Source organism: Hemicordylus capensis, chromosome 3 (genome assembly GCF_027244095.1).
Source record: "Hemicordylus capensis ecotype Gifberg chromosome 3, rHemCap1.1.pri, whole genome shotgun sequence".
Taxonomy (NCBI): Eukaryota; Metazoa; Chordata; class Lepidosauria; order Squamata; family Cordylidae; genus Hemicordylus; species Hemicordylus capensis.
In genome coordinates, this window is record NC_069659.1 from 194655980 (window position 1) to 194682025 (window position 26046).

The 26046-nt window shown below is 44.1% G+C and overlaps 1 protein-coding gene across 5 annotated transcripts in view; it reads left to right on the plus strand.

Moving 5' to 3' along the window:
* Positions 1–25182, plus strand: part of PDLIM1 (PDZ and LIM domain 1) — a 52662-nt gene extending 27480 nt beyond the window's left edge. Inside the window, exons 3-8 of one of the 5 annotated variants that reach the window (XM_053308564.1) lie at positions 2376–2460; positions 11344–11417; positions 12885–13208; positions 17770–17918; positions 22694–22811; positions 24694–25182. In XM_053308564.1, the coding sequence (XP_053164539.1) occupies positions 2376–2460; positions 11344–11417; positions 12885–13208; positions 17770–17918; positions 22694–22811; positions 24694–24880 (937 nt within the window). In that variant the 3' untranslated portion in view covers positions 24881–25182. Of the gene's footprint in view, positions 1–2375; positions 2461–10907; positions 11102–11343; positions 11418–12884; positions 13209–17769; positions 17919–21539; positions 21704–22693; positions 22812–24693 lie in introns of those variants that run through there. The other 4 variants (XM_053308568.1, XM_053308566.1, XM_053308567.1 and 1 more) reach the window with 4 other exon arrangements.
* Positions 25183–26046: the final 864 nt, after the last annotated feature.

A 26046-nucleotide genomic window follows, 5' to 3' on the forward strand; every position in this document is an offset into this window, starting at 1 on the left:
CTAGTCAGGGTTTCATGGATAGGTTTTGGTTTGTGTAACCTGAAGACGTGGACAAGGTTATTGACAGGTGAGACTTGCTGTGTACATCCTTGACCTGTGTCAATTTTTGCTCATTAGCTCTACCAGAACCTTAGGGCTGGGAGGTGAGTGGGCCTGGGTCTCTGAGAAACATCACTGAGGAAAGATGAGATCCTGGTGAGTTTTAAAGAAGCCATTGTTCAGCTCCTTCTAAAGAAACCATTGATTGACCCAGCTGATCTGGACAACTAACATAAGAACGGCCCTGCTGGGTCAGGCCCAAGGCCTAGGTAGTCCAGCATCCTGTTTCGCACAGCGGCCCACCAGATGCCTCTGAGAAGCCCACAGGCAAGAGCTGAGGGCATGCCCTCTCTCCTGCTGCTGCTCCCCTGCAACTGGTATTGAGAGGCATTGTGCCTCCGAGGCTGGAGGCGTTATCCCTTCCTTTTATTTTTCATTCTTGGGCAAGGGATTGAGCACATGATGGGAAACCAGGTTTTATTGAAAGAAATTGATTATTTAGACATAGTCTGGATTCTAGCCTGGGTTTGGGATTGAAACTGTTGGCCACCCTGGTAGATCACCTGTGCCAGAACGGGGTGGTTGGTTCTCTGGGGATTCTTTTGCATCTCTCAACAACTTTCAGTGCTGTGGACCGTGGACTGCCTTGCTGTGATGGGACTAGGGGCATTAATTTGTAGTGGTTCCAAATCTTTGAGGGTAGATCTCTGAAGGTGGCCCTGGGGGACTGCTATTCTATCCACATGAGCTTTTGCATATAGGATACACAAAGTTCCACCTTGTAACACCTGCTTTTTAACATCTACATGAAACTGCTTGTGTAAAATCTAATGTGTGTAAAATCTATTGTTACTTTGGTTTTAAAATGTACTTTATGCTCGTCTGTGACTGTAATAAAGATTGATTTGATTTGCTTGGTCAGGTAATCTGGAGCTTTGGATTTGGGTGTCATCAATGTACTGATGACATCTAGCTCTATGTCTTGTTTCCATCATTTGATCTGGGGAGGCACCTCCAGACTGGATTGCTGCAACAAACTTTGTGGGGCTGCCTCTGAAGAAGGTCTGTAAACTTCAGCTGGTCCAGAATGTGGCCTCCAGGGCCTTGTTGGGGGCCAGCAGATCTGTTCCTACTACACAGGTCCTTTCTCAACTTTGCTGGTTGGCAATTTGTTTTGGACTCCATTCAAGTGGCTGGCTTTGGCTTTTAAAGCCCTAAACCAGTGCTGCACAAGTTCAGCCCTCCTGCAGATGCTGAACTACAGATCCCATCATCCTTGACTATTGGCCACATTGGCTAGGGATGATGGGGGTGGTATTCAAAAAAAGCTGGAGGGCTGAAGTAGTGGAGCTCTGTCCTAAACGGCAGGACCAGAGTATCTTAGAAGCTCTCTGTTCTTAAATGAACCTGCCTTGGATCTTTGCTTTGCCTCTGGAGCCTTTCCTGTGTTCCTCCTACCTCTGACAGATGTTTAGGGTGTGGATACAGGGGATGGGGCCCCTCTGGCTGTGGCACCCAGATCGTGGAAGGGCCTTCTGAGAGATCTACTACTGCCTCCTTTGTTGCCTGCTTTTGGGTAAGCTTGAAATATAATCTTATTTCAGCAGCCTTCTTTTGGTTCGAATTCTCAATGCGTTTTAATCAATTGCTGCTTTTAAATCATTCCTGGTTTTTCCTCTATTTGTGATTTGTTCTTGCTATTGAATTTCATACTTGGAAGCTCACAAGTGTTTTTATTGATATAGCAATATACATTATTGTGATAAATAATTTTGTATTTGACTGAGGTTCACATCTCCATACCCATAAATTTTATGTGTGGCCATGGGCCAATTAATTTTAGCCTAACTTATCTTGCAGGGTTGCTGTAAGATAAAATGCAGTAATCTTTGGTACATTGCCCTGAGTTCCTTGAAGGAAGGGTAGAATATAAAATGTAAACAATATAGTTATTTAAAAAACAAAACAAGATCTGTGTTAGTCATTGTAGATACTTACTTCTGCTATGGCAAGATATTCCACTCCTTTAAAATGACTGATGCTGCAGGTAATGGGCTAAAGTGCTAAAATAGGATATTTGCTCTGGGGACCAATTTTAGCATAATTTTTCCTAGACAGAGAAGGTGTGCCAGAGGGATTCCCATGATTAGATACAAGTTTGAATAAGTTAAAAATGCAGCGAGTTCCTTCAACAAATGCCATAAGAAAAACCCTGGATTTTTGAGAATTCCAAATTATGGAATTGCCATGGAGCAAGTATTACCTTTTACTAAAGTTATATATTACACCAAATGTGGAGAATAGTAGAGTTAAACATCAGATGTTCCATTTTGCAGAGCTGAATCAAAGGTCTGGTCTCCACTGGTTACTGAGGAAGGGAAAACCAATCCATACAAGATGAACCTGGCTTCCGAGCCACAGGTAAGTAGTATGACCTCTGCCTTGTTCACTTTCACCGGCCTGTGCAGGCATGGATCTGACTATGCTGAGGCACCTTAAAGTACTCTCTCATAATTGCTTCTCATTTTTAATGATAAAGGCACTTTATCATATCAGCATTTCCCAACTGCTATGGTGTGACACACTAGTGTGCCGTGGGATACTAGCTAATGTGTCGCCCTGACTCAGCTCCAAAAGCGGGATGTTTAATGCTCTGCTTCTGGAGCTGACTCACTCCATAATGCACTGCAAAGGACATGTCCCTCCTAGTGCATAAGGGAGCTGACCAGCTCCTAAATTAATAAATGACCACTTGGTGGCTTTGCTTCTGCAAAAAAATGGGGGAGGGGCCAATTGGGTGCTGCACAGTGTGCTGCAATTTGGCGGGGAAGGGTGCCAGCACATTAAAAATGTTGGGAAACACTGCTGTATGTCACAAGTCTGGTATAATGCATGCATACTTGATATAAACTGCGAATAAAGTCAGATAGAAAAAGAGTTATGTGATTCACCATGAGACATTGAGTTGAAAGAGCAGGCCATTTCACCAAGCGTTCTACTTCAGAGTGTAGGAATATCCCTTATGCTGATGATGCTTAGAGCATTTTGGTCTTCTATTCTATACTGCTTTGAGCCTCTCTGCAGCTTGGAGGTCTTCTGGAAAATGTATTTCATAATGAAGGACACTGGAGAGGCATGAATGAAGGGTCATTTAGTAGCTGACCTGGTTTTTGTTGTTGTTTCAGCTCTGTTGCCATCAGAGGAAGGAAATGACTGAGAATGTTTGGAACACTGGCTCAGTTGTTGTACTTGCATTTATCCTGCATGTAAAGGGTGTTAAGTTCAGCACATGTTTGTACTTGTCATGCAAAGGATAAATATGATTAAAACTTGCTTTAAGATATTTCAGCAGAGAAATCCAAGAACATTTCTTAGCACTCTAGACTTTCTGTGTTACTTAACTTGCAGCAAATGCTTTGATAATACATGTACTTATTCAGGGAGTTCTGTGGGAAAGCCTTTGGGACTGAGAGGTCTCTTTCAGAATCTGAGCCGGAGAAGAGGTTGAGCTGTTTAGCACTGCAGCTAAACAGGTGATACCAGCACATCCTGTTCAAACAAAAATTGGGGGACGTCTCTGTAGGGAGGGACAGCAGCTTACCCGTGTTTCCCCAAAAATAAGACAGTGTCTTATATTAATTTTAGCCCAAAAAAATGCACTAGGGCAATTAGCGGTACATCAGAAATTACTGCTAGGTCTTACTTTCGGGGTAGGTCTTACTTTCGGGGAAACAGGGTACAATAGCTGACTGGGAATGTAGTCAATGAAAACTTGACATCTGATCATGCTCTCTGTTGTTGCCTGTTCACAGTGGGGCCCAGCTTCAAACTGAGCTTCTGGGCATTAGGGTTAATAGTATACAGATGAGGCCAAAATTGTAGACTTAGCAGTTTCTCTCTGGAAAATATACCAAATTTGCCAGCCTCTGTTCCCAAAAGGGTTCTTCACCCACTCTCTCACTTGGGCTCACTGTAATTTGATCCGAAAGTAAGTTCAGGAAATATCAGTAGGAGGTACTCCCTCACACACATTAGCTTGAGAGTTTCATTGCCACAAGATACTGGTAGTGATCACTAGCATAAATACTTGTAAAAATGATTAGATAAATTCATGGAAATTAGGTCTGCCAAAAGCTATTGGCCATGAGCATGTATGAAAAACAACAATCCACTCTCTCTAATGTCATAGCTGAGCTACAATGATGTATTTTCCTAAAAGTCAGAATTTATTGTGCTGTCAGCTGTTACTCATACAATACCTATGGGGCTGGTGTGTGTGTGTCTGGGGGTGGGGGATCAGTGGTCTAGTTTTCCTTAAAAAGTTCTTTAAAGTTAGTACTTTTAAAAATCAGAGCTGCCACCGCCTCACACACCAAGGTCTGCAGTATCAAAAGTCACCTCCCCACCTCCGCCCCAGATGCTGCCTGTTGCTTGCCTACTGCTCTCCATACACTCCAACCCCACTTCCAGGATCACTAGAGATGGTGATAGAAAAAGAGTTCCTCAGCCCCCTTCCAGTATCTCCCCAAATCAGAGCTGCCACTGCCTCATACACCGAACACCTGCAGTATCAGAGAAAGAGATTCCCCCACCCAAATCAGAGCTGCAGCCTCCTCATCACTTGGTAGCAAAATTGGACGAATCCTCCCCCCCGCTGAAGTTTCTCACCTTAATAATTTTAGGGCCTGTTAGTTGGCAGCAAAGAAGGCAGAGAAAACCCAGCGGAAGAAGCTGCATTATCTCTGCTCAGGGCAGAACAAGAAAGTTATGTCATAATCAGGTCAGTCAATAGGGGTGTGTTTTCAGTCTTCACTTTGCTAGGCTAACTTTAAAGTATATTTTATTGAGAACTATAAAAGTTAAAACAATGATTTTTGTTTCACTGCCTACTTATTATGCAACTGAATGCAGTTTTGAGACTGATACAGAAATCTGAGAGTTAGGAAATACCCCACCATTCTACACAGAACATAAAGCAGAAAGCAATGACTGGACAGCTGTTAGCCATCACTCTGGGAGCACCCAAGGACCAGGGAACATTCTGGTTTATATCTCCACTCAGCCATTCATTTTGCTGGGTGACCATGATTGAGTCCCTATCTCTCAGTGTAACCTTTCCTCATAGGATTGTTGTGATGATAACATGGTGTGGGAGAGAAACTTGTTCAATGCCCTGAGCTCCTTGGAGGACAATTTGGATAAAAATAAAACAAAATAAATAACAATCTCCATGTTCAGAGGAAATATAGTCTGTGTCCCAAATGCTGGGGATAAACTGTGTACCAAATGCTGGGGATTAGCTAGGAATAGCTATCACCAGTATGCTGTGCTTCTGAACTGATAATTCTGAAATAGATTTGACCCTCTCTAATGTCATACCTGAGCTGCCATGAGGTATTTTCTAAATGTCAGAATTTATTGTGCTGTCAACTGTTACTCATACAATACCTATGGGGCTGGTGTGTGTGTGTGGTGGTGGGGGAATTGGATTTGGATTAATTATCAGAATAATTACAGTGTCCCTCTTTTTTAAAAAAATGTTGGAACAGGGCTCTTGACTGATACAATATCCCAGAGAATGAAGAGATACACTAGTATAAGAAGTATGCAAACCATGCAGGTGTACCAAACCATTTGAATCAATCCATAGAAATAGCCTTGTGCTGTGAAGCTGCATCTAGAACTACCCTACCCAACCTGGTACTGCAGAGGAATTGAAATTGCTAGTGCTGTTGTTGTTGTTAGTGACAGGTGTAACAATAATGCATAGTTCAAAGGAAGGAACATCAGTAGCAGGGAGGCAGAGTACAAAAGAAGAACGGGAATTGAGGAGATGGTGGGAGGAGGCGTTTTGATGTGTGGGTAAATGAGGCACAGAGAACTACAGGCCCTGCAGCAGTTCTGTAATAAAAGGAACAGTTTATCTTGAGAATCTCTCTCTTGATTGCACTACCAGTCTAACTAGAAACATTAGGAGCAGTGGCAGTACTTGGTTGTCCTATATTGTTTCTCTTTAGATAGGCAGTGCCTATTGCAAAATGATCCATTCCTTGCTGGCGCTGGCACTGACACAGCCAAAAGTGCCGATATGGCCTAACAGAAATCAAAGCAAAAATGCCGTCTGTGTACTTGGATTCTGTCTGCCCTGTATCTATCTTATAGCAAATCCAGAAAATCTGATTCAGGAGTGCAATTGTGACTGACTGACTTGCCCAGGACTAGCAGGTGACAGTGCTTCCGCCTTCTTCCCAGGCATAAATTTTATTTGTCAGGCTGATGTCATGGTAGATTTAAAATAGGATACCACTTGAATTGACTTTCCTGATGCCTTTCCTTAAAGCTGTGTGTCACATCCTCTAGGGATGAGGTAATTGTTGCTGTTTTGTGAATCTGTTCCCATGGAAATGTGAGAGTGGAAAGCTATAGAAACTGGGTGTGTGGGTTGACATTTGATAAGGTGGTAAGTAGTTGGCAAGATCTCTGAGACAAGAGATACACAGTGTAACAACCTTCAGTCTGAGTTGCCTGATGAAGTTCACTGGCTTGTCATTATTTCTTGTTTCTAACTTTATTATATGGATGTTAAATGTAAACTTAGAGAGGGAGAATGTGGAAAACTACTCAAACCTTCCTGGTTTTCATTCAAATTTCAAAGTATTTGGAACTTCCCATTTTGGGGGTGATAAGGTCAGTCATGGCACATCATCCTGTGCTGCCTGGTAGAAGCTGCCTCCTTAGAGTAGAAATGGTGGCTTCAGCTCTTGGAGCTACCTGGGGCACTGTTGGGAAATTCTCCTGCAACAGTATGCTACTTTAGGGTGTGTGTGTGTGTGTGTGTGTGTGTGTGTGAGAGAGAGAGAGAGAGAGAGAGAGATTTGTGTGTGAGGGTGGGTGGGGGGTGGATCCTGGTTAAATGGTAGTTAACCAGAATGATTTGACCAGGATTGCCCTGAAATTCTGCATTCTCACCATCTGTTCTGTGGGGCTCGCTGATCCTGATTAACGTTTTAACCAGGATCCTTGTGATTGTGAGAACATATCCTATATAACTCTGTGTCCACTACACAATGCTGAGGGTCTAACTCACTACCAAATGACTTCCAAATGCTCAAATATAGGAATGGGGCAAAATTTGAAAATAGCTGTCAGTCTGGAAGTAGCACTAGTTGTTTACACAAATTAAGATGCAGAAGAGAAATAGCTTAATGTGACTTGTCTGTACTCTGAGCTTATTTTGTATGGTAGTAGTACACAGTTTTAATCAGCTGTGATGTGGAAAGATATTACCTCATTGCAGGTATTAACTGGAAATTTCATGTTATGTTAGGGCAGAGAAATCCCCATTTAATAAGAGGGTAAGCCAAGCCGATCCATCCAGTTGAACTCATGACCTCTGGGAATATGGCCAGGCAAGCTAACCAGTGGACCTTATATATAAGTGAATAGTATTTAAGTGAATAGAAGCTGGCCATTGTGGCCTAATAGTATATAGTACTTTAAGGGCTAAAAGTTTGACATGTGAGGAGTTGAAGTAGGGCTGCCTCCCCAGGAAACGTCTTCTTCAGTACTGTTTCTTCTAAAGTGGCTGCTGGTCTTTATTCGTATGTATCTATGTATGTATTAAACATTTCTTGTATACTGCCTCCTCTAAAGACTCAAGGCGGTGAACAATAACAATAGCAATAATTGAAGAAGAAGAAAAACCTGGCCACCAAAATGTTCATCACAGGACTAAAACATCAAGACAGCTCTTTCCTGGGGACAAGGTTTGGATGCAGAGTTCCCAAGAATTTGGAACCATGCTGAGAGAAGCTACAGCACCTAGATCTTTTATATTATAAACACTCCCTGAAGAAGGATTCATTGAAACTGGGTTCATCAAATCGAAATCATCATCCTCATCATCTTCATCTTGAGAACAAGAGCGGAGTTACTGGTGTTCGAGGGTGTCCCAAGAACATGGGCCCTTCTGGCCCGGGACCCCCCCCCATCTTTTGCCTCCCCCTCCCCTTCTAGCTAGGTGGTCAGCTGCTCTGGTAGTTTCTGCCTCACGTGTGACTTTCTCTGGATGTTACTGTGGATGCTGCTCCCGTGCCCCGCTTGCCCATCTCCTTGCCTACCTTCTGCATCTGCCTTCTCACATGCCTGCTTCCTCTGCCTTGTCCCACCCAATCCCGCTGCTTGCCAACACAGGATGATCTGGCATTCAGGAGGCAGGCAGGGGGCACACGAGTGAGCAGGGGGTGGGGTGCCACTGCGGGGAGGGCCACGTGGTGGAGAGTGAACACGTCCCCTTGGCTCTAGCTACGTTAGTGCTTTAGAGCTTTTTGTCATCAGATGCAGCTAGATTGGCACAACAGCTGACTCCAGTCCTGCCTGTAGTTCAAAGAGGGTGGTTGATGTGAAAAATAGTATGGGAGCACAAACCCGGTCAGGGAGAAATCTCAAATTTTCCCGAAGACTTATTTTGTGATTAACATAACTGCTAGATAAATGATTTGAAAACATTTCTTTTCAGAAAACAACGATGTTAAATTAAAGGAGTAATTTTGGGTTTGAGCTGGAAACAGTTATAAGGTTTATAAAAGATGTGAAGAAGGACAGATGTGGTGTAATAGTGTATAACACTTAAAGGCTTAACATGTGAGGAGGTGGAGTTAAATAAAGGAAGGGCTGCCTCCCTTGTGAGGCTGTTTCTTCAGTTTTGTTTCTTATAAAAGGGTTGCTGGTCTTTCTTTGCAAACACTACAGTCCTGAGATACTCATAATCTCTAATTTGCAAGACCAGTTGAAAATTCGGAATTTAGCTGGTGCCCATGAATTGTGGAACAAAGAGCCTGGACACCATTTTGAACTGAAACAGAAACTAAACTTTAATCTTTCCTTTCCAAACCTTCCCTTTCTCCCCACACAGTGCCACCTAGTGGCCCTGAACTATATACAACTCTTACCACATAAATAAAACACAGAGTGTCAGTGATATTTGGAAATGTATCACCTATACTTTTTTAATCTTCTTAAAGGAGGGTTATGAATGAATGAATACTTTACTATGGTCCATGACCAAGAAAAGAAAAGAAGTGCAGCATATCCATCCATTGTATCCAGAATAAAATAACTCTGGATGCCCAGGGAAAGGCAATAAAAGTGGATTTATAAAGGAATTTCTTATTGACTGATAAAACATACAGTCAAGGAGGACATGTTCAATTGACTCAACTGCACCAGAATTACAAGGACAACCTCTTGTATCATATGGAATATTCTGAAACTTCCCAGACACTATAAAGCTGGGTTATCCATTAGTGCTTTTCAAACTATTTGAACCTTGCTGAAACAAAGAAATTGAATTTGTGGATATACAGGCAAACCTCATTATACAGGGAACTACTGTTTGTGGTTTCGCAAATCCGTGGGTATCAAATAGACATCGGACCTCCATATTTGTGGATGCAAAAGGGTTAAAACCCACATATCCATGGTTCCTAGAAGGCCAGAAATAACTGCGGAGGTTATTTCTGGCCACCATTTTGTCTGCAGGAGCCATTGTGTGGCTCATTTCTTTAAAAAATAAAAATTGGAAAAAAATCTGGGACTTTTGGGGGGCATTGCTGGATGCTAGGAGACCCACGTGCTCTGGTCTGGAACTTTATTTGGCCTGTTTCCCCTTTTAAAAAAAAAACATATTTTACCAGATTTCTGAAGAGCCTAGGAACCTAACCCCCACTATCCCATAGACTCAATGCCTCATTATCCATGGTTTTGTTACCCATGATAATCTGTGGGAACAGAACTCCCACGGATAATGAGGTCCACCTGTATGTAACAAAGTTTATATCAAAGGTTGTATAGTCTTTGACATACAGCAGAGTTCTCAGGTATCTGCATATGGGTCCCTAAAGTTGTTAATACAAGCAGTGTCCATGAGCAAAAATATGTTGGATTCTCAGGCACTTCTGCTACTCAGGGCTGGCCAACAGATAGATGCTGGATTGGGCTGGAATCTTGACTGCCACACTGGGAAATAAAATTCCACTTAAGACAGCCTGTTTTCTTTCCTTTGGTATTTGTTGTGTATTGAAGAAAGGGATGACCTGTTGAAGTATTTCAGCCACTGCTCAGTCCAGCCTGGCCCCCTTGGCCCCATCTTCAACTAGCTGCCTGCTTCTCAGATTTGTTCAGTGCCAGTGTATACAGAAGGGGAATGTTGTCCTAGCTACAGGGATCTGGAAAGCTGCATGGATGAAGCAAGGGAATGTCTTAAGACCTGCATTTTAAATATCAGTTGACAATTGAATCGAATTTTAATTCAGAATGTATATGTGCATCATTGCACCTGAGAGCTCAGGACAAACATCTGATTGCCTGAGGACCCCTGCTGATCTTTATTTGACTCTGAGGCATGTGTGTGCATGCGTGCGTGTGCGCATGTACCATAGATTTCCTCGCTCTGCCTGCTTTTTCCCCCCTTTGCCAACCAACCTTAGCATACTTTTCTTAAGGAAAGTAAGCTTATGAGATCACCCGGCATTCTGTGTATGTCTGTGTTTGTTCCCCAACCCTCAATCAACTTTGCAGTGCCTGGACCAATATGAACCAAATGGAGTACAGTTGTAGGGATATTTGACACTGTAGTTTGTGATTATGTCATCCACCCCGATTCAAAATGGCAGACGTGAATATTTAAGGCTGAAGTGGACAAACTTGTGTGGATGGTAATTATCAATTAAGATTATAATGAAAGGAAAGTAGGCAGATTAGTTCTTCCCAGACCAACTTGTTTTCAGATGTTCTTTAAACAGTTGCCTGCCACTTGCCACCTGCATGTCAGATGCTTCTGATTTTTGCCTCTGCTCCCTTGCATGCAGGAAATCAGGCACATAGGAAGTGCACACAACCGAAGTGCTATGCCATTTACTGCTGCCACTGCTTCTGGCACTTCACCTAAAGTCATCACTGCTCAGTATAACAGCCCAGCAAGTCTGTACTCCTCAGAAAACATACAGACCTTCAACAATGCTGTGGAGTCCAAGTCTGTGGATGTCCAAGAACCCAATAAGAAGTAAGTGGTTCCCCATTTTGTGCTCTCTTAGCTCAATACTCCTGCAGGATAAGTACTAGCATTAAGGGAGTTTGGGTACATATTATGTACATGGTAGGTGTGTTTTGTTTATTTGGAAGTCTCTTTCCCCCCCTTACAGATTGGTTTTGCGGCTAGTGTGTGCCTGTGACATTAGGCATGGCATAGCAGTGGTTCTTCCAGATGACAAAGTACAACTAATTATTGTTCTTCTCTTCGTTTAGCAGCTGCCTGTGCAGTTTCAGCGTGCATTCAGTATGACGTATCAGCCTTTAAAATGGTCTTCCCACTCCTGCAGGTGCCTGTTGCTTTTATTACAAGAGTGTTGTGACTTTATTATGCTAGCTCTCTTTCCAATGGAAATGGGGATGTCTAGGATAAAATACAAGAATGTTCATTTTGGGGGGGTACCTTGAAATTAACTATTTTTGTCAGAAACTTTGATGGCAAATTTTCAACTTGAATTTTCAAGGCTCACTAAGTACATTAAACCAATGTTGTTTCTCTTCTCTGCTTAGCTAGTTTTAATAGAAAAGAATGGATTTTTGACACTGGAAAATGCAACAATTCATTGTATTAAAAATAGTTTTAAATTCTTTTTTAAAATCACCTTTCCCTGGTGGAGGTCCTGATGAATAGTGGTTCCTGTTTATTTGGCATCCCCCTGCAGAATTTGTATTTGCTCCAGGACAGTATGAAGGTCTCACACCTAGTTTCCATTTAGTGCAAACTTTCTGCTTTCACACCTAGTTTCCACACCGAGTGTTTCCACTTAGTATTTTTGGAAGTCAGTTTTGCCAGTTTTGCCAGAAGCTCAGTTTTGCCAGTTTGGTAACCCACCCAGATATCCTCTGAGAAATAAATCCCTTATGCTGAAGAAAGAGAGGCCCTGCTGAAGCTGACCAGCACTTCTCAGTGCAGTGGAGGAATATGTTCTTGAATTCTTGGCCCTTCACCATTTCATGAGTCCATTCTCCCATTCCAACTCTCTTAGTTTTCCTTTGCCTGGCATATTCCAAGGGATGAGATGAGTAGAGCCCACAGCGCTTCATGTTTGTTAGGATGTCCCATAGTATAGTGTAACAATTATGTTTCTTCATTAATTAAAAAAAACCTTAATTCCACGTTTCTCTATGTTCAGTAACTTGTACAGGAGACCTTTATTATCCACGGTTATGTGGATAGTGGTTTCATGTATCTGTGGATACATGATGTAGATGTAGAGACCTAGTTTCTTTATCCACAACATGAAATATAGGCAATTCTTGCCTATCCACAGTTCCTGGGTGGCCGGAAATGACTTCCGGTGTCCTTTTCAGCAGCCATTTTGAAGCATGGAGCCATTTTGTATCTCTCTTTTTATTTTTAATTTTAAAAGATTTTAAATGACAAATAAGAAGATTTGTGGGGACCTGGAAAACAAGGTACTATGAATTTTTATCCTTATTTCTGCCCCCTCCCTGCTTTTTAAAACATTTTTTAAAGCTCAAGTAACCTTACCTCCCCGCCGCCCAATCCTCATAGGGTTAAGGTCTCTTTGTTTGCAGTTTCACTGTCCACAGAAATTGGCAGGAACTGAACCCCTGCGAATAACAAGGGCCACCTGTATATTCTGCTGGCTCCTTGCATGATAAAAGCTTGCTGAATGACACTGGTTTAGTATTACAGTTTATTTCTTCTTTAATTTCTTCCTTCCTTTCCTCCTCAATCCCTTGGCAAATCTTCAACAACCCACCCACTACTTTTTAATCCTCCTCCTGAGTAGTCCTGTATCACCTACTGGTGGATTCAAAGCTCCCTTTGCATTGGTCTATAACCCTCTTCAGCCACCTTCTGCCGCCGCCGCCGCCTCCTCCTCCTCTTTGCAAAGGAGGCACAGTACCTCATCCATTCCGTATCAAGTCAGAGTGAGCCTAGAACAGCTCAAAGAAGTTGCTCAGATCTGCCCCAGCAGCCCTGTGGAAGTGGCGGTGCCAGGACTCAAGGTGCGGCACATACAGTTTAACTCTCCTTTACAGCTCTATTCACAGAAAAACATCCTGGATTCCTTGCAGGGGCAGATCTCCTCCATTAGCCCCACTTTCCCAAGGTAACGTTGCCTGCTTCCTATGCAGTTGACCTAAAGCCTGTGTATATTCACCTTCTTAGCCTCCATGGTCATCCACTGCTCACCCATTGCACCAGTTCATCACAATAATCTTGCCCTTGTTGTGGTGGATATCTTGCCTCAGACTGAGGCTGGGTCACTTCTGAGGTAACGTTTTGTAGTTTCCAGCCAGTAGAAGATGCTTTCTGCAGTGTCAGTGTGCTGAATTCTAGTTTGCTTCTTTCTGATATTAAGAAATGGAGTTAATCCTTTCCACATCTGTGCTTCCCTGATGACCTTATCCTTGTGTTCCAAGATCACATGGAAGCATTCAGACATGCAGAGGCTCTTTCTTGTGGTTGAACTTGAACAATATTGGTAAAACAAATAATAGCAGCAGCGTTCCATTCCATCTTATGTAAAACTTAGTGGGAGAGACATGGATGAATGTTTGGATGTGCAAATTCATCACATCACATGAAGTGTGGGGGCATTCCAGTAGAAGACATTACATTGGAATTGGCCCTTGATGCATGAGGCCTGTTTCAGAAGTTTTTTCTCTGTGCTCCTTTTCTCTTTCCATCTTGCATGGTGTGGCACTCAAGTGTTCAGGTTGGCCAGTCACTGCTTTGCTCACACGAATAGGAAGGATCAATTCCACAAGCAGTGTTGAATTCTGAACACAGTTGTCTTCAGTCTGAATGTATTTGTTGTTTGACATGGCCGTATAACAGCCACAAAGTGGCTAGTAAAAAACCAAATCAGCTTTATTCCAGTTAGCGTTGGAGAGGGGGCATGTTAAGGGATAGCTAGGCCTCTTGTGTAGCTATGATAGAATCGAGAGGTAACAGAATATACCAGAGGGATTCCATGCGCTATAGGAACCTTCCATTAGAATAAGATTTCCCCAAATTTAATCCAAGAACAATTGGATTTAAAAATAGAGGGGGATATAGGACTTCGCTAGGAACAAAGAGAACCCAGGCCATCTACATGTTTGCAAAGGGAAAATTAAAGATGAGTGTAATACACACACTTGATAGTTTTCCGCCATTCTTGTTGAATGTTAGGAGGAGGGGAATATTTTCATATTAAGAATTATAAAGTTATGTCTGAGTTGTCTCTATTAAGAAAAGAATTTCTGGCACCAAAGAAAGATCTTGATTTTTGTACTTAAACAGCAGGATTATTGGTCTTGTAAAGAATCTGAAGATTGCCTTCCCATTCCTGAGTTGTTCCAGAACATTGCATGTAATTTGTTTGCCTCTGTTTCCTGCAGTTTCTCCTATTCTAAAAGGAATGGGCAGCATTCAGACTAAGTTAGTTCTAGAAAAGTCCCATTTAAATCAGTGGGACTCATGATTAGCTTACCTCATTGATTTCAGTGATGCTTAGTGATGGCTGACTAGTCTGCATGCTGCCTAATGTAAATAAAGGCCAAACCAGACATGATGGGCCACACATATCTCCTGATGGCATATTAAGTCAGGGTGAAGATCTCATTTGTATTGTATATCAAGCGGGGGATGCAGGAGAGGAGAGTTGAACCTCCATATGTCCCTGCAGTTTGTAACCCCAGGCACTGTTCTCCACAGCCTAACTCTGGAAGTCAGACAGGCTGGGGGCGGGGGGAGTGCTTGAGACAACGGAGCAACAGGATAGGAGAGGAGGGTGGGAAGGTTCAGTCCTTTTCACTCAGAGCAGACTCCTCCCCTCCTTTTGATATGCAAACGGGGCAAACAGGATTGAAGAAACATGGCTGTCATTGTTGCATGCACCTTAGCTGCTAGAAATTAAACCTCTCAGCTTTTTGAAAGGTTTTACATATTGGGAGGTTGTGAACAGGCATGTGCACGAACCTCAGTTTATGCACTGGTGTGAATATGAACCAGTTTGTGTTGCTGCTGAACCGGTTTGGCAGTCCAAGTGCCAGCTGTGTGGGGTGGGGTGGGGGCAGTGAGCAGCACTTTTAAAAGTGAGTCCAGCAGGTCCTACATGGGGACTCACTGCTCCATGCAGCTTCCTGCTGCTGTACTCTTCCCAGCAGCCCATGTGTGGCGCATGCATAGATGCCAATGGCATGGTCAGCATGGTGTTGCTAATCACGCAAACAGCATCTACGCGTGCACAGAGGCCATGTGTGTGCCGTGTCACACCACTGCACACAGACTGCTGCGGGGAGCACCACAGCAGCAGGAAGCTGCATGGAGTGGCAATTTCACAGGTTCAGATTCAAACCGATGCATGCACCGAGATTCGTGCACATTCCTAGAACCTCCGTGAACCATGAATAAGCATCACAACTATTTGAGAATTGCTTTTTTTAATTTGAGAATGGATTCCCAAATGCTAGCTTTGAGGGATGGAAAGAGAAGTAGGTGTGACTTAACTGTCACTAGAGGTCTGGATTGAGTGTTCATGTAATCTACAATGCATACCCATGTAAACTGAAACAAGATGTGATTTAAATCTCTTCACATAAAATAGATTTAAATTGTTAAGCTCTGTGTATGAAAGATGAGGCTATGCTTTCAAGTGAAAGGCATATCATGTTTCTGACCTTTGATGAAAAAGAAAGTTTAAAAGAAAAGTGTTCCCATTGTATTTTTAATGTAAGCAGTGTTTTCCATTGCCACTTGCAATGTGACACAACACAATTGTGTCATTGTAGGCTTCAGGAAGCCTGTTTGGTGTGGCCTCAGCTGTGGCTGCTGATAAGCTTCCTTGCCCCTTTATGGGAGCCTCACCTGTCTGGGAGATCATTTTTCCACGTGAGATGTTGTCCGTGTCTGGGGTGGGGAAATATTGCTTACACAAAGTTGCAGTGGATTTTCCTATGGTAGACCTTGCTACACTTGAATTCCAGAACTCCTCTTTAACTGGGCAGTCTGCTTCTTGTGGAGGCTTCTGTGTGCTGTATGAAGCAGATTGGGCCAACATGGGTATGCCCTTCTTCAAGCGTGATATCCAGCATGCAGCTGTGCTAGAGAGGTAGGACCAGCTGGTACATTCCTGAGAGCAGCTATGTATCTCATCTGCACAGGGGAAGGTGCAGTTATTTTAGGTGCCTTCTGGAAAGATACAGCCATATGCAAGGAGAAGTGGAACATTCGAATGGCCTGGTTCACACATGCATGTTTGTCGTGTGATGACCTGGATATGTGAATGGACCATTTTAAGTCCAACACCACTGCTGGAACTCTCATCTTGGCTCAAACACAAAAAGAGCTCACGGTGTTAAAAAAACCACCACCACCACCACCTCCTTGCAAATGAGACAACAGCAAGAGCCACAAGTGAGAGGCTATGCTGGGCTCAGTAGGGATATTTGCTCTCCTGCTACTATAAAAAAAGAATCAAACATGACTAGCAAGTCGCATGGATCTGGCGACGAGGGTTGGGGGGCAGAGAAAACCAAGTGAACACATTCATGCTGATTAATGTTGGGTTCGTTCGTATGTGATAATTTGGCCTAAACCAGCCTTTTTATTTTGCTGATTGCCTGTTCTTGAAGTGAGTAGCCATTGCTCTCAGACAGCAACCAAGAGTTCAGTGCAGCCATCTCCTATAAGCGTGTATAACTCTCTCTTGCAGCCAAGAAGGAGAACCTATCACTACGGTTTATGTTTACTTACAAGGCTTGAGAGGGTCTTAAAGACTTCTGGAAGTGTTGTATTCCAAGCTTCAGGGGCAGAGCTATAATTGGGCAGACACAAGCTGCCCGGTCTTCGGGAGTGGCCTTGTTCGCCGCCTCCTCTGCCAGCCACTTGCTTGCTCGCTGTCCTGCTGGCTGGCGGCGGCTGCTGCGGCCACTTGACACCCTGCCACTCAACTTGTTGCCCACTTGCCAGGCTCCCAGGCTAGTGGGAAATGTGAAAGCCCCTAATGTGGTACACATGTGCCCTAATGCAGACACAGAATTCAGACACAACGTGCATTCCCAACTGCATCTGAGCCGGTGGGTAGCAGGAAGGCCCCATTTGGGGCTTTCCTGCTTCCCACCATCTGGGAGCCTGGTGAATGGGCAGGAGTAGCTGTGTGAACCGCATCACCACTGTGGGTGAGGGGAGGGGGGGGTTGTCATGTTCGTGTATTGAACACAGGCCTCTCTTCACTATGACCATTCTTACCATACAAACCCAGTCCCAGACCGATTACTGAATCTAGACCCAAGTTGAGCAGTAAGCAGCGTGTGTAAGCAGCAATGTGTGTAAGCAGCAACTTACGAGCAGTAAGCAGCGTGTGTGTCCTGTCAGGCTACATGCTGGAAGCACTAGTTAATAAATTAGTCTTTTTAACTGTAACTGAAAACTTAATGTGAACGTATACTTTTAAGTACTGTAGCTAAAAAGATTTAGGAAGCAATGGCTGATTTTTACTGCATTAGATTGTAGTTTTACTCTCACAGCAGCTTGCTTGTGCAAACACACTTGCATCTTCGGTGTTTTGGGCAGTGTTGATCTGCATTTTCTCACATTTAATTTTTCTTGTAGCACTGCTCTATCTTTTCTTAATTTTTAAAAATATTTAAATATTTTTTAACATTACCTTTAATTTTTTCCAGCTTGGATCAACTTAACCAGCCGTCCAGTAATTTAGTAATTGACAAGGACTCTGAGGTTTACAAGATGCTGCAAGAGAACCAAGAGTCAAATGAACCACCTCGGCAATCCACCTCATTCTTGGTGCTGCAAGAAATTTTAGAATCTGAAGGTAAGGACGGGGTGTGTGTGTGTGAGAGAGAGAGAGAGAGGGAGAGGGAGAGGGAGAGGGAGATGGCAGGAGGATGAGAATGTTGCTTTAAGAAATGAAGCCAGTTAGGAACATACAGTTGATTGGAAACACAGTGACAACAGCCTTTGATCTGGAGGGGCCTTGCTCTGAACAAGCTCCTCTTTGTGAGTCTACTTTTGTACATTGTTAGTCCTGAGCTGGATCCAGGCAGACCTACACTAGTGCAGTCTAGTGGTGCAGCAAGACTGGCAGTGGCCTGTGTCCAAGCTTTTCACAGGAAGTGCTGCAGAGTCAGTTCAGGGGTCATAGAGTAGGGACAGATAGGGAGACCCTGACTCACTGCCTCTACCCCAATGCCTCCAGTGGTCATTAGGACAGTTGGTGCAAAAGGTCGATGCACTGGAACTTCATCTCCAACAGTTGCACTCCCTGTGAATTAATGTTGAGTCTCTTGGAGATCGGCAGTAGCAGAGAGTTTTGTGTTGTTTTTTTAAAGTTAACTTTTCTCCCAGCCCTATTGGTTCTCCTGGAGTCTTGTGCTCCTCCCCCTCTTGGAATTTGTATGTAACTGCAGAGCCAAGGTTGGGCTCCCTCCAAGAAGGAAAGTAAAACATTTTGTAAAAACCAACCCTTTGCTGTTTGTTTGGTTTGTGTGTGATCAAGCTACCATGTTGCTCTCCCCACCTCTACCCCCCTATGAACTGGGTATGTGTTGTACATGTGAGAGAAGTTCCATCCCATGTGTGTGAGAGAAAGAGTGAGTTTTAAGCTTTAAAAAGAAAACACATTTTTTGAAAAGAATGGGTGGGGGGAGGAATGCTCTGGCAAAATGGATCCGTTTTTGTTCCTGAAGGTACACTGTTTATAGCTCTAATCTGGTCTTTGTGCGTGGGTTTCTTTCTCTCCCCCCCACCCCGCCCTTATTAAAAATATTTATATGCTGCTTTTTTAGCAGCAGAGTTCTCAAAATGGTTCAAATAGCAAAGTATGAGGAAATGGTTCTCTTAATATGTTTCCCCTTTTAAACATTACTATTTTATTTTATTTTGCTTTGTGCTTGTAACATGCTCCCCCACCAAAAGTCTATTTTTGTACACTTGCTTCAAAATAAGGCTTTGCAAATCAGTTCACAAGAAACTTATTTTTAAAACTCTCTTGCCCATGAAATGATTGGCTGTCTTTAAATTCTGCAAAATTGGGGTAACTCCATATATAACATTCTGCTGTCCTATTTGAAATCAAAATGGTGGCTTTTCTTTTTGTAGTGTATAGACATACACTATATACATTGTATATATACTGTAGTGTATAGACATACACTGTAGTGTATAGTGTATAGACATACACTATACACTATGGCTCTGCAGTTACATATGATTTTTTGCTTAAATGAAATGTAGTCAATAGAAGGGATCAAACTGGATTGCATGCTGCTGTGAATGGTGTAAAAATGCTATTTGAATTTGATTCCGAGTTTACATGCTTAGGATTGGAGTGCATGTGGCTAAAAGTCATATATATGACACACATCCTGTTCTTCCTTCAAAGAGGTCAGGGTAGTGTACATATTCTTCCTCCCCACTCCCCCCCCCCAATCCTGTGGGGCAGGTTTGGAGAGGAGAGAGAGTGTGTCTCAGCTAAAGTCCCACAGTGAGTTTCATGACTGAATGGAGAATGCAAGTCTCCCAATCCTAGTCTGTTTAACACTCTAATCACTACACCACACTGGTTCTCAACTGTGTGCATATTGATTGCAGGAGAAATCTGATGCAGGAGGAGAAGATTCATTTTTAGGGTGAAGCAAACTAGTGGGGAGGAGAGTGTTGGATATCTTTAAGAAAGTATGAAAGGGTTTAATTATCAAAATGTGGAGAGGTCATGGTCCCAAGCCCTGAGTCTTTTAAGTACCTAGCAACACCTCTGTTAAGGGAGAGGGGAAGGGTGGTAGGGTTGTCCATGAAAAATCTGGTATTGGCAGGTATGTTCAGAATTTCTTCCAAAAATATAAATAAACAAACAAACAAATCTTTCCCTGAGTGTATTTTAGGGTAAAAAGTAGTGAATTCAGCTATTTTAAGTGGCCAGGCAGGGGGAGGGGGAGGAATGAGAGAAAGAGCAGAGAGGAGAAGGAAGACTGAAGGTGGTGTGAGGTGGGCGCAAGGCTATGTGTGGCTCCCCAGAGGTGCATCAGAATCTAATCTGGCCCACCACTAGATTTGAGTTTGACACCCGCTAGCATAGTGTATTTGTAAGAGAGAGAAAATCCAAGCCTCAATATTTATATGGGGGGGAGAATCTCTTATGGGGGGGAATTCCTGTTGCACCCCCTGTAATTTTCTGCTGGATCTGCCCCTGATTGTGGGGCCCTGGTAGCCAAGTATCCACAGGACACGTGTCAACACCAATAGCTACACTCCTGGTGCAGTTCAACTTTCACACTTCCTCTTCTTCTGCAACACTGTTTATTTCAAAATACACTTCTACATTTCCTCCATCAGGAGCCAGGGAAGGAAGATGACAGAGCTGGATTTCCCCAACTCTGCCCTTGCACCACCAGATGCCCCTTTACGTTAAAAAGGGCTCCTCACAACCCCATAGCAAAATCAGTTTGTGGGTTCTTTGTTGGTCACACCAAGAAATCCAATGTGAGACTGTTCAGAAAGGGGCAGGCTCAGTTTGTAATAATCTTCCTTGAGCTCTGTCAGATGAAAATATGGGGGATCTGACCCAGACAGAGTAACAGTTTCAGTTAGCAAGATCGGGGGTCCCTGCAAGGTATGGGCTTATACCCTCTCTCTTACTTATAAACAGTATTAATTTCAACATAATTTAAATATTAACATAATCTATATAATTATTTCACTAAGCCGACCGGAAATGTGTGGGGATGTGGGCACATGTGGGGATGTTTGGCGGGCAGAAATGCGGCGGCAGAGGCAGGCCCAGGCCCAGTCGCTGGGGGGGGGGGGAGAAAGTGGGGGGGAGAGAAGCAGGAGGCGGCAGCGGTGGTGCTGAGGAGATGCGGCTGGGCCCGGGTCGGCCACAGTGAGGCAGCAGCTGTGCCGCCACGAAGAGGCGGAGGGCGGCGGAAGCCCGGCGGGGGTGAGAGGAGGTGGGCAGCAAAGCCACGCCCAAGAGGAGCCCGGCCGGCCGCGGTGAGGAAGCGGCGGTGGCAGGTCTGGACTGGCTGTGGTGAGGCGGTGGCTGGGCTGCCAGGAAGAGGAGGAGGGCGGTGGAGGCCCAGCGGGGGTGAGAGGAGGCAGGCAGCCGAGAGGAGCCTGGCCGGCCGCGGTGAGGATGATGGCGGCGGGGCGGTGCCGCCAGGAAGAGGCAGAGGGCAGCAGAGGCCCAGCGAGAGTGAGAGGAGGTGGGCAGTGGAGCCACGCCCAAGAGGAGCCTGGGTGGTCACTGGAGCAGCACTGGACAGGACGTTGGGGGGAGGATAGGAGAGACTGGGGCAGAAGGTGGGGGGAAGGGGGAACGGATAGCCCCAAAGAGCGCACAGATGCTCTGTGCGGGGGCTAGTTTTAACATAAACAGACAAGCACTACATTTCCAGGTGTCTTTTTCCTATATATTTTTGTCATTTTGATCTGGCAGCTCTGGAGGACAGTGGGTGAAGAACATAAAGGAACTTGCTTTACATCTTGGAGGAGTTTTAGCTCTGCTTCCCTTCTTTTCCTGTCCCAGTTAAGACCCTAAAAGGAAACCTGAAGTCCATATGTCAGGGAGAAGATGGAAACTCCACAGAAAGTTTTCAGTAGGGGCAAGTATCCCCCTGGTTGTATGGACAGGTGGAATAAATATGTTTAATAATAATATCCCCGCACTCTTCCTGATTCTTCTGTAATGGTCTACAGAAGCCTTGTTCCAGGCCCTCCAAAAGTGCTGCAGTTCTTTCAAGGAGTCAGTTTGTTTCAAGTTTCCCATTCAGTGTGTTGATGGCTAGTTCTACAATCTCTCTGAATTGTAGAAAAGATTCTATTGGCAAATTAGGGAAGAAGCAATTGCTGCAAGACCAACAGAGAGAGGAGTGGAGGGGGCTGCCAGTTACCCTTCATTTGCACTTTGCTTTTTAGAGAGGTGTGGCTCCCAGCTGCAAAGCAGTTTTGCTTGCTTTTGTATCCTGTCTTGCATCAGTTCTACTTGGGCTGGACTGTGCAATAATTGACAATTCTTATCTCTCTGTGGTGGTAGCTTTTTGTGTGCAAGTTTCCTTTTCCTTTTTATGTTATATCTCCCTTTTTGTTGATTACAGTGCATGAAATCTGCACTTTCCCATAACATATGTTGGAGGAGGGAGACATTATGAGCAGCCCTCTGTCTTTGGCAGGAAGGCTGTGGGTTTGCAAGCCTTCAGCATCCCTGCTGTGAAGGCTTCTTTCTGCAGCAGATCAGGTGCAAATGGGCAGGGGGAAGTGGCTTTCATGGAGCTACCCATCAGGAACATATTTAAACAAATGGAAAGGGTTTGGGGAGCAAGGAGAGAGATGCAAAAGTCACTCCTTTTCTCCTCTGTGCCTGGCCACTGCGGAAAGAAGCCTTCAGTGCAGAACACTGAAAATTTCTTGGAAGTGTGTGTGTGCCTTTTTAGTTACTTGGAAATCATAGACCAGCAAAGTATGGGGCCCTTTCTTCAGAATATTTTGAAGGGGTACATGCTGAATTTTCCACACCTGTACCCTTCAAACTGGGTGTGAGATACGTGCATTTTGTGTTTTAATCTGTAGTGCTGTGTGTTTAAATATTTACAGGAGACCCCACAAAGCCTTCTGGATTTAGAAGTGTAAAGGCTCCAACACCCAAAGTAGCAGCATCAATTGGAAATGCCCAGAAGCTGCCTGTTTGTGATAAGTGTGGCTCTGGGATTGTGTAAGTATCAGCAAGGGCACTAATGGGAACTTAGCTGGTGGTATGGAACATCTTCCATGGCAAGAAGAGACCATGTGTTAGGATTAAAGACTTCTTAGTCTTTAAGAAAAGATTTGGCTAAGAAGTATATGTAATTGAAGGATAATGTCATTTGTGGTTATTAGGCCTGTGCATCTGACATTCCATTGAATGTATAGCAGCCCCCCTTCCCCTCCCCACCTCACCCCACCCTCCCCATGTTGTACCTTCAGTTTCTGCCATGGCAGCAGGGAAGCTTTCATCGTTTCCTCCCATGCCGGCTGGGAGGACACAAAAGGGCACCTCCCACCCAGTGCTTCCTGATCACTGGCTGGAACAGCTGCAACTCATGCTGCTCCAGCCAATCTGATTCCTAAGGGGCTCCTCCTGGCACTATCCCCAGGAAGAACTAAAATAATGGGTTAAAAGTGCACTTCCTGGTTGCTTCAGTGAGTATATTTTTTTTAATGTTTTCCCCCTTCTTCCTGGGGGCAGTCCCAGGAGGAGTGCCCTAGGAATCAGATTGGCTCGAGCAGCTTAATAATCTGCTGTTCCCGCCAGTAAGACCAAAGGCAGGCAGAGGAGGGGGGGGCTGGAAGAAGTTCCCTGCTCTGTAGGATTCCCTGCCAGCTGGTAAGTCTGATCTTTTACTGGCTTGTTTGTTTGGTGGGAGGTGGGGTGCAATCCCTACTTTCTCCCTTCTGTTCTGTCCCTCTTTCTGCCCTTTGCCCTTCTTTTCTTCCTTTCTCCCTGCTTTTTGCCCTGGTTTTTTTGCTTTGTTTTCTCCCCCCCCCCCCAAAAAAAAACAACAACAACAAACCTTTCTGTTTTCCTCAGTGCTGGCATCCTATTTACTTCAACTGTCTTTGGATATGACCCTTTAAGTCAAACATGCTAAATCAGGTCCCTAAATTTAGTATTGAAATTTTTTCTGGTTCAAATATTTCCAGAAACCCCACATTTCTGGGTGCGATAAGCAGGTGTGCAGGGACCCTGAGGAAAAGAGAGCACTCCTCTGCACTGGCAGTTGCTGTCACCTGTGGGAACTGGCCGTAGGATGGACCCTTAAGGAACTATTGGTTCTCAGATAAATAGAAAACAGCATGAGACAAATTCATGGAAAACTGGACTTTTAACCTCTCTCACATAGGGTGCTCATTATTCTTTGGATGTCTCTTAAGACCTTAACTGCCCAAGACTGGAAACAGATAATAAATCTTAAACTGTCTTGAAGTATCCAGAGCTGATTGCTGTTGGAACTAGGACTGCATCTCATCTATCACTGATCTGACCCTTTTGCCAGTTGCTGCTTTCCTCTCCATGCTCCCCCTGCCCCCCATCTTTTATTATTGTTTGAAGTGGTATCACTCCCTTCACTGGTGGTGGCTGAGCCTATGGTAAGATTAAAATGTTTTTCCATGGTTTTCAAGTGAGTGCTCCTAAATCAGGATTGCAAATTTCTCTTCCATAGAAGTGCTTTAAGATCTACATGCCAGGGAAACACTCAGCTGATGTATTTACTCTAAAGTCCTTATATGACAAGAAGAGCTACATCTGCTCCCTTGGTTTTAAGCCTTTAATTTGAATAATGTTGGCTATAGAATTTAAAACTGAGGTGGGGCCCATTTTTCAAATAGGCACCAACTAAAAATGACCAACATCTTGTGTGTGTGTGTGTGTGTGTGTGTGTGTGTGTGTGTGTGTGTGTGTGTGTGTGTGTATATATATATATATATATATATATATATATATATATATATATATATATATAGCGCCAGTGTGTGTGTGGCTACTTGTAGTAGCTTTTCTGAGAGCCAATGCCTGCCTTCCTGAATACTGACCCTGGTTCCGTTTCCCCCACTAGAGGTGTCTTTGTAAAGCTCCGGGACAAGCATGTCCACCCAGAGTGCTATGTTTGTAGTGACTGTGGAACGAATCTCAAGCAAAAAGGGCACTTCTTTGTCGAGGATTGCATCTACTGTGAGAAGCATGCCCGGGAACGGGTCACGCCACCTGAAGGCTATGAAGTAGTTGCTGTGTTTCCCAAATGAATGAGTGCTTCAGCCCTGATGTCCCACAAAGAGCTGCTGTCTTCCACCTAGGAATTCTCCTTGCATAGGCTCAGTAGAGCCTTTGCTGTGGACCTTTGTTGGCTGCCACTAAGTTACTTAGTAGTGAGACACCTGCAGTAGAGAGAAACCTGATAGATCTGCTTGGATGCTTCTTTTTTTTTTTTTTTTTAATTGCACCATTTTTCTTTTTGCCTCTATTTTCAACGTCATTTGTCAACCAAAATCAGATGCCAAACCACACTATCTCTTCTGATCCTGTTTAATAAAATGATTGACTCAAACTGTTACCTGCATTTTTCTCTTTGTACGAATGATTCATTCTGTTGCTCAGCACCATGTGAAGAAGGGAGCAGGGGCAGTTGCCAGGGGGCTCCATGCTTTACAAGCTTCATTAGGGGCTTGTAGCCTGCTGGCTGCACCGCAGGGAAGTTCTGGTGGGGTTCACCTCTTCTTAGCTCCAGCCGCAGTTTGGCAGTCTTTCTCTGCTTTCACAGCACAGTGCATGATACTGCTGTAAATGGCTCCTTAGGGGTATATATTTGTTCAGAAGTAAGCACCACAGAGTTCAAGGGACTTACTCTGAGGTAAATGGGCACAGGGTGTGAGTGTGTGGTTAAAGACTATTTCAGGGAACCACTGCCCTTCCAGTTAAGTATGTAGAGGACGGCAAGCTCAGAAACCATAATCCTTTCTAGTGTTGCTATTTTGAGGTTTGGGTTTTAAACTGATTGCAGTAGATTCTTCTTTTTAGGTGGGAAATGAATGGGTTGTATTGGTTTGGGATGCGGGAGAGTAAGGCCAACTTACATGCTGATCACAAAGTCTGGTAGTTAAGCCAGTGTAATCCTACCCCCCCCCCCCAATGGGCTGCCAAACGAGGGAGGATGATAGGCAGCACTTTGGAACCTCTGAACAAGTGGCATCAGGCACAGATCCTTGGGAGCAAGCCCCACCGAACTTTAGTTTACTTCTGAGTAAACCTGCCTACTAGGCTTGCACTGCACGTGTTATAAATATCCTACAGGTCACACCTAGGATTAAAGCTGCAGTCCTATGCAAAATTATCTGGAAGTAAGCATCACTTAACATATTGGAACTTAACTTCTGAGTAACCATGCCTAGGATTGTACTGCAAAGTCAGTAAC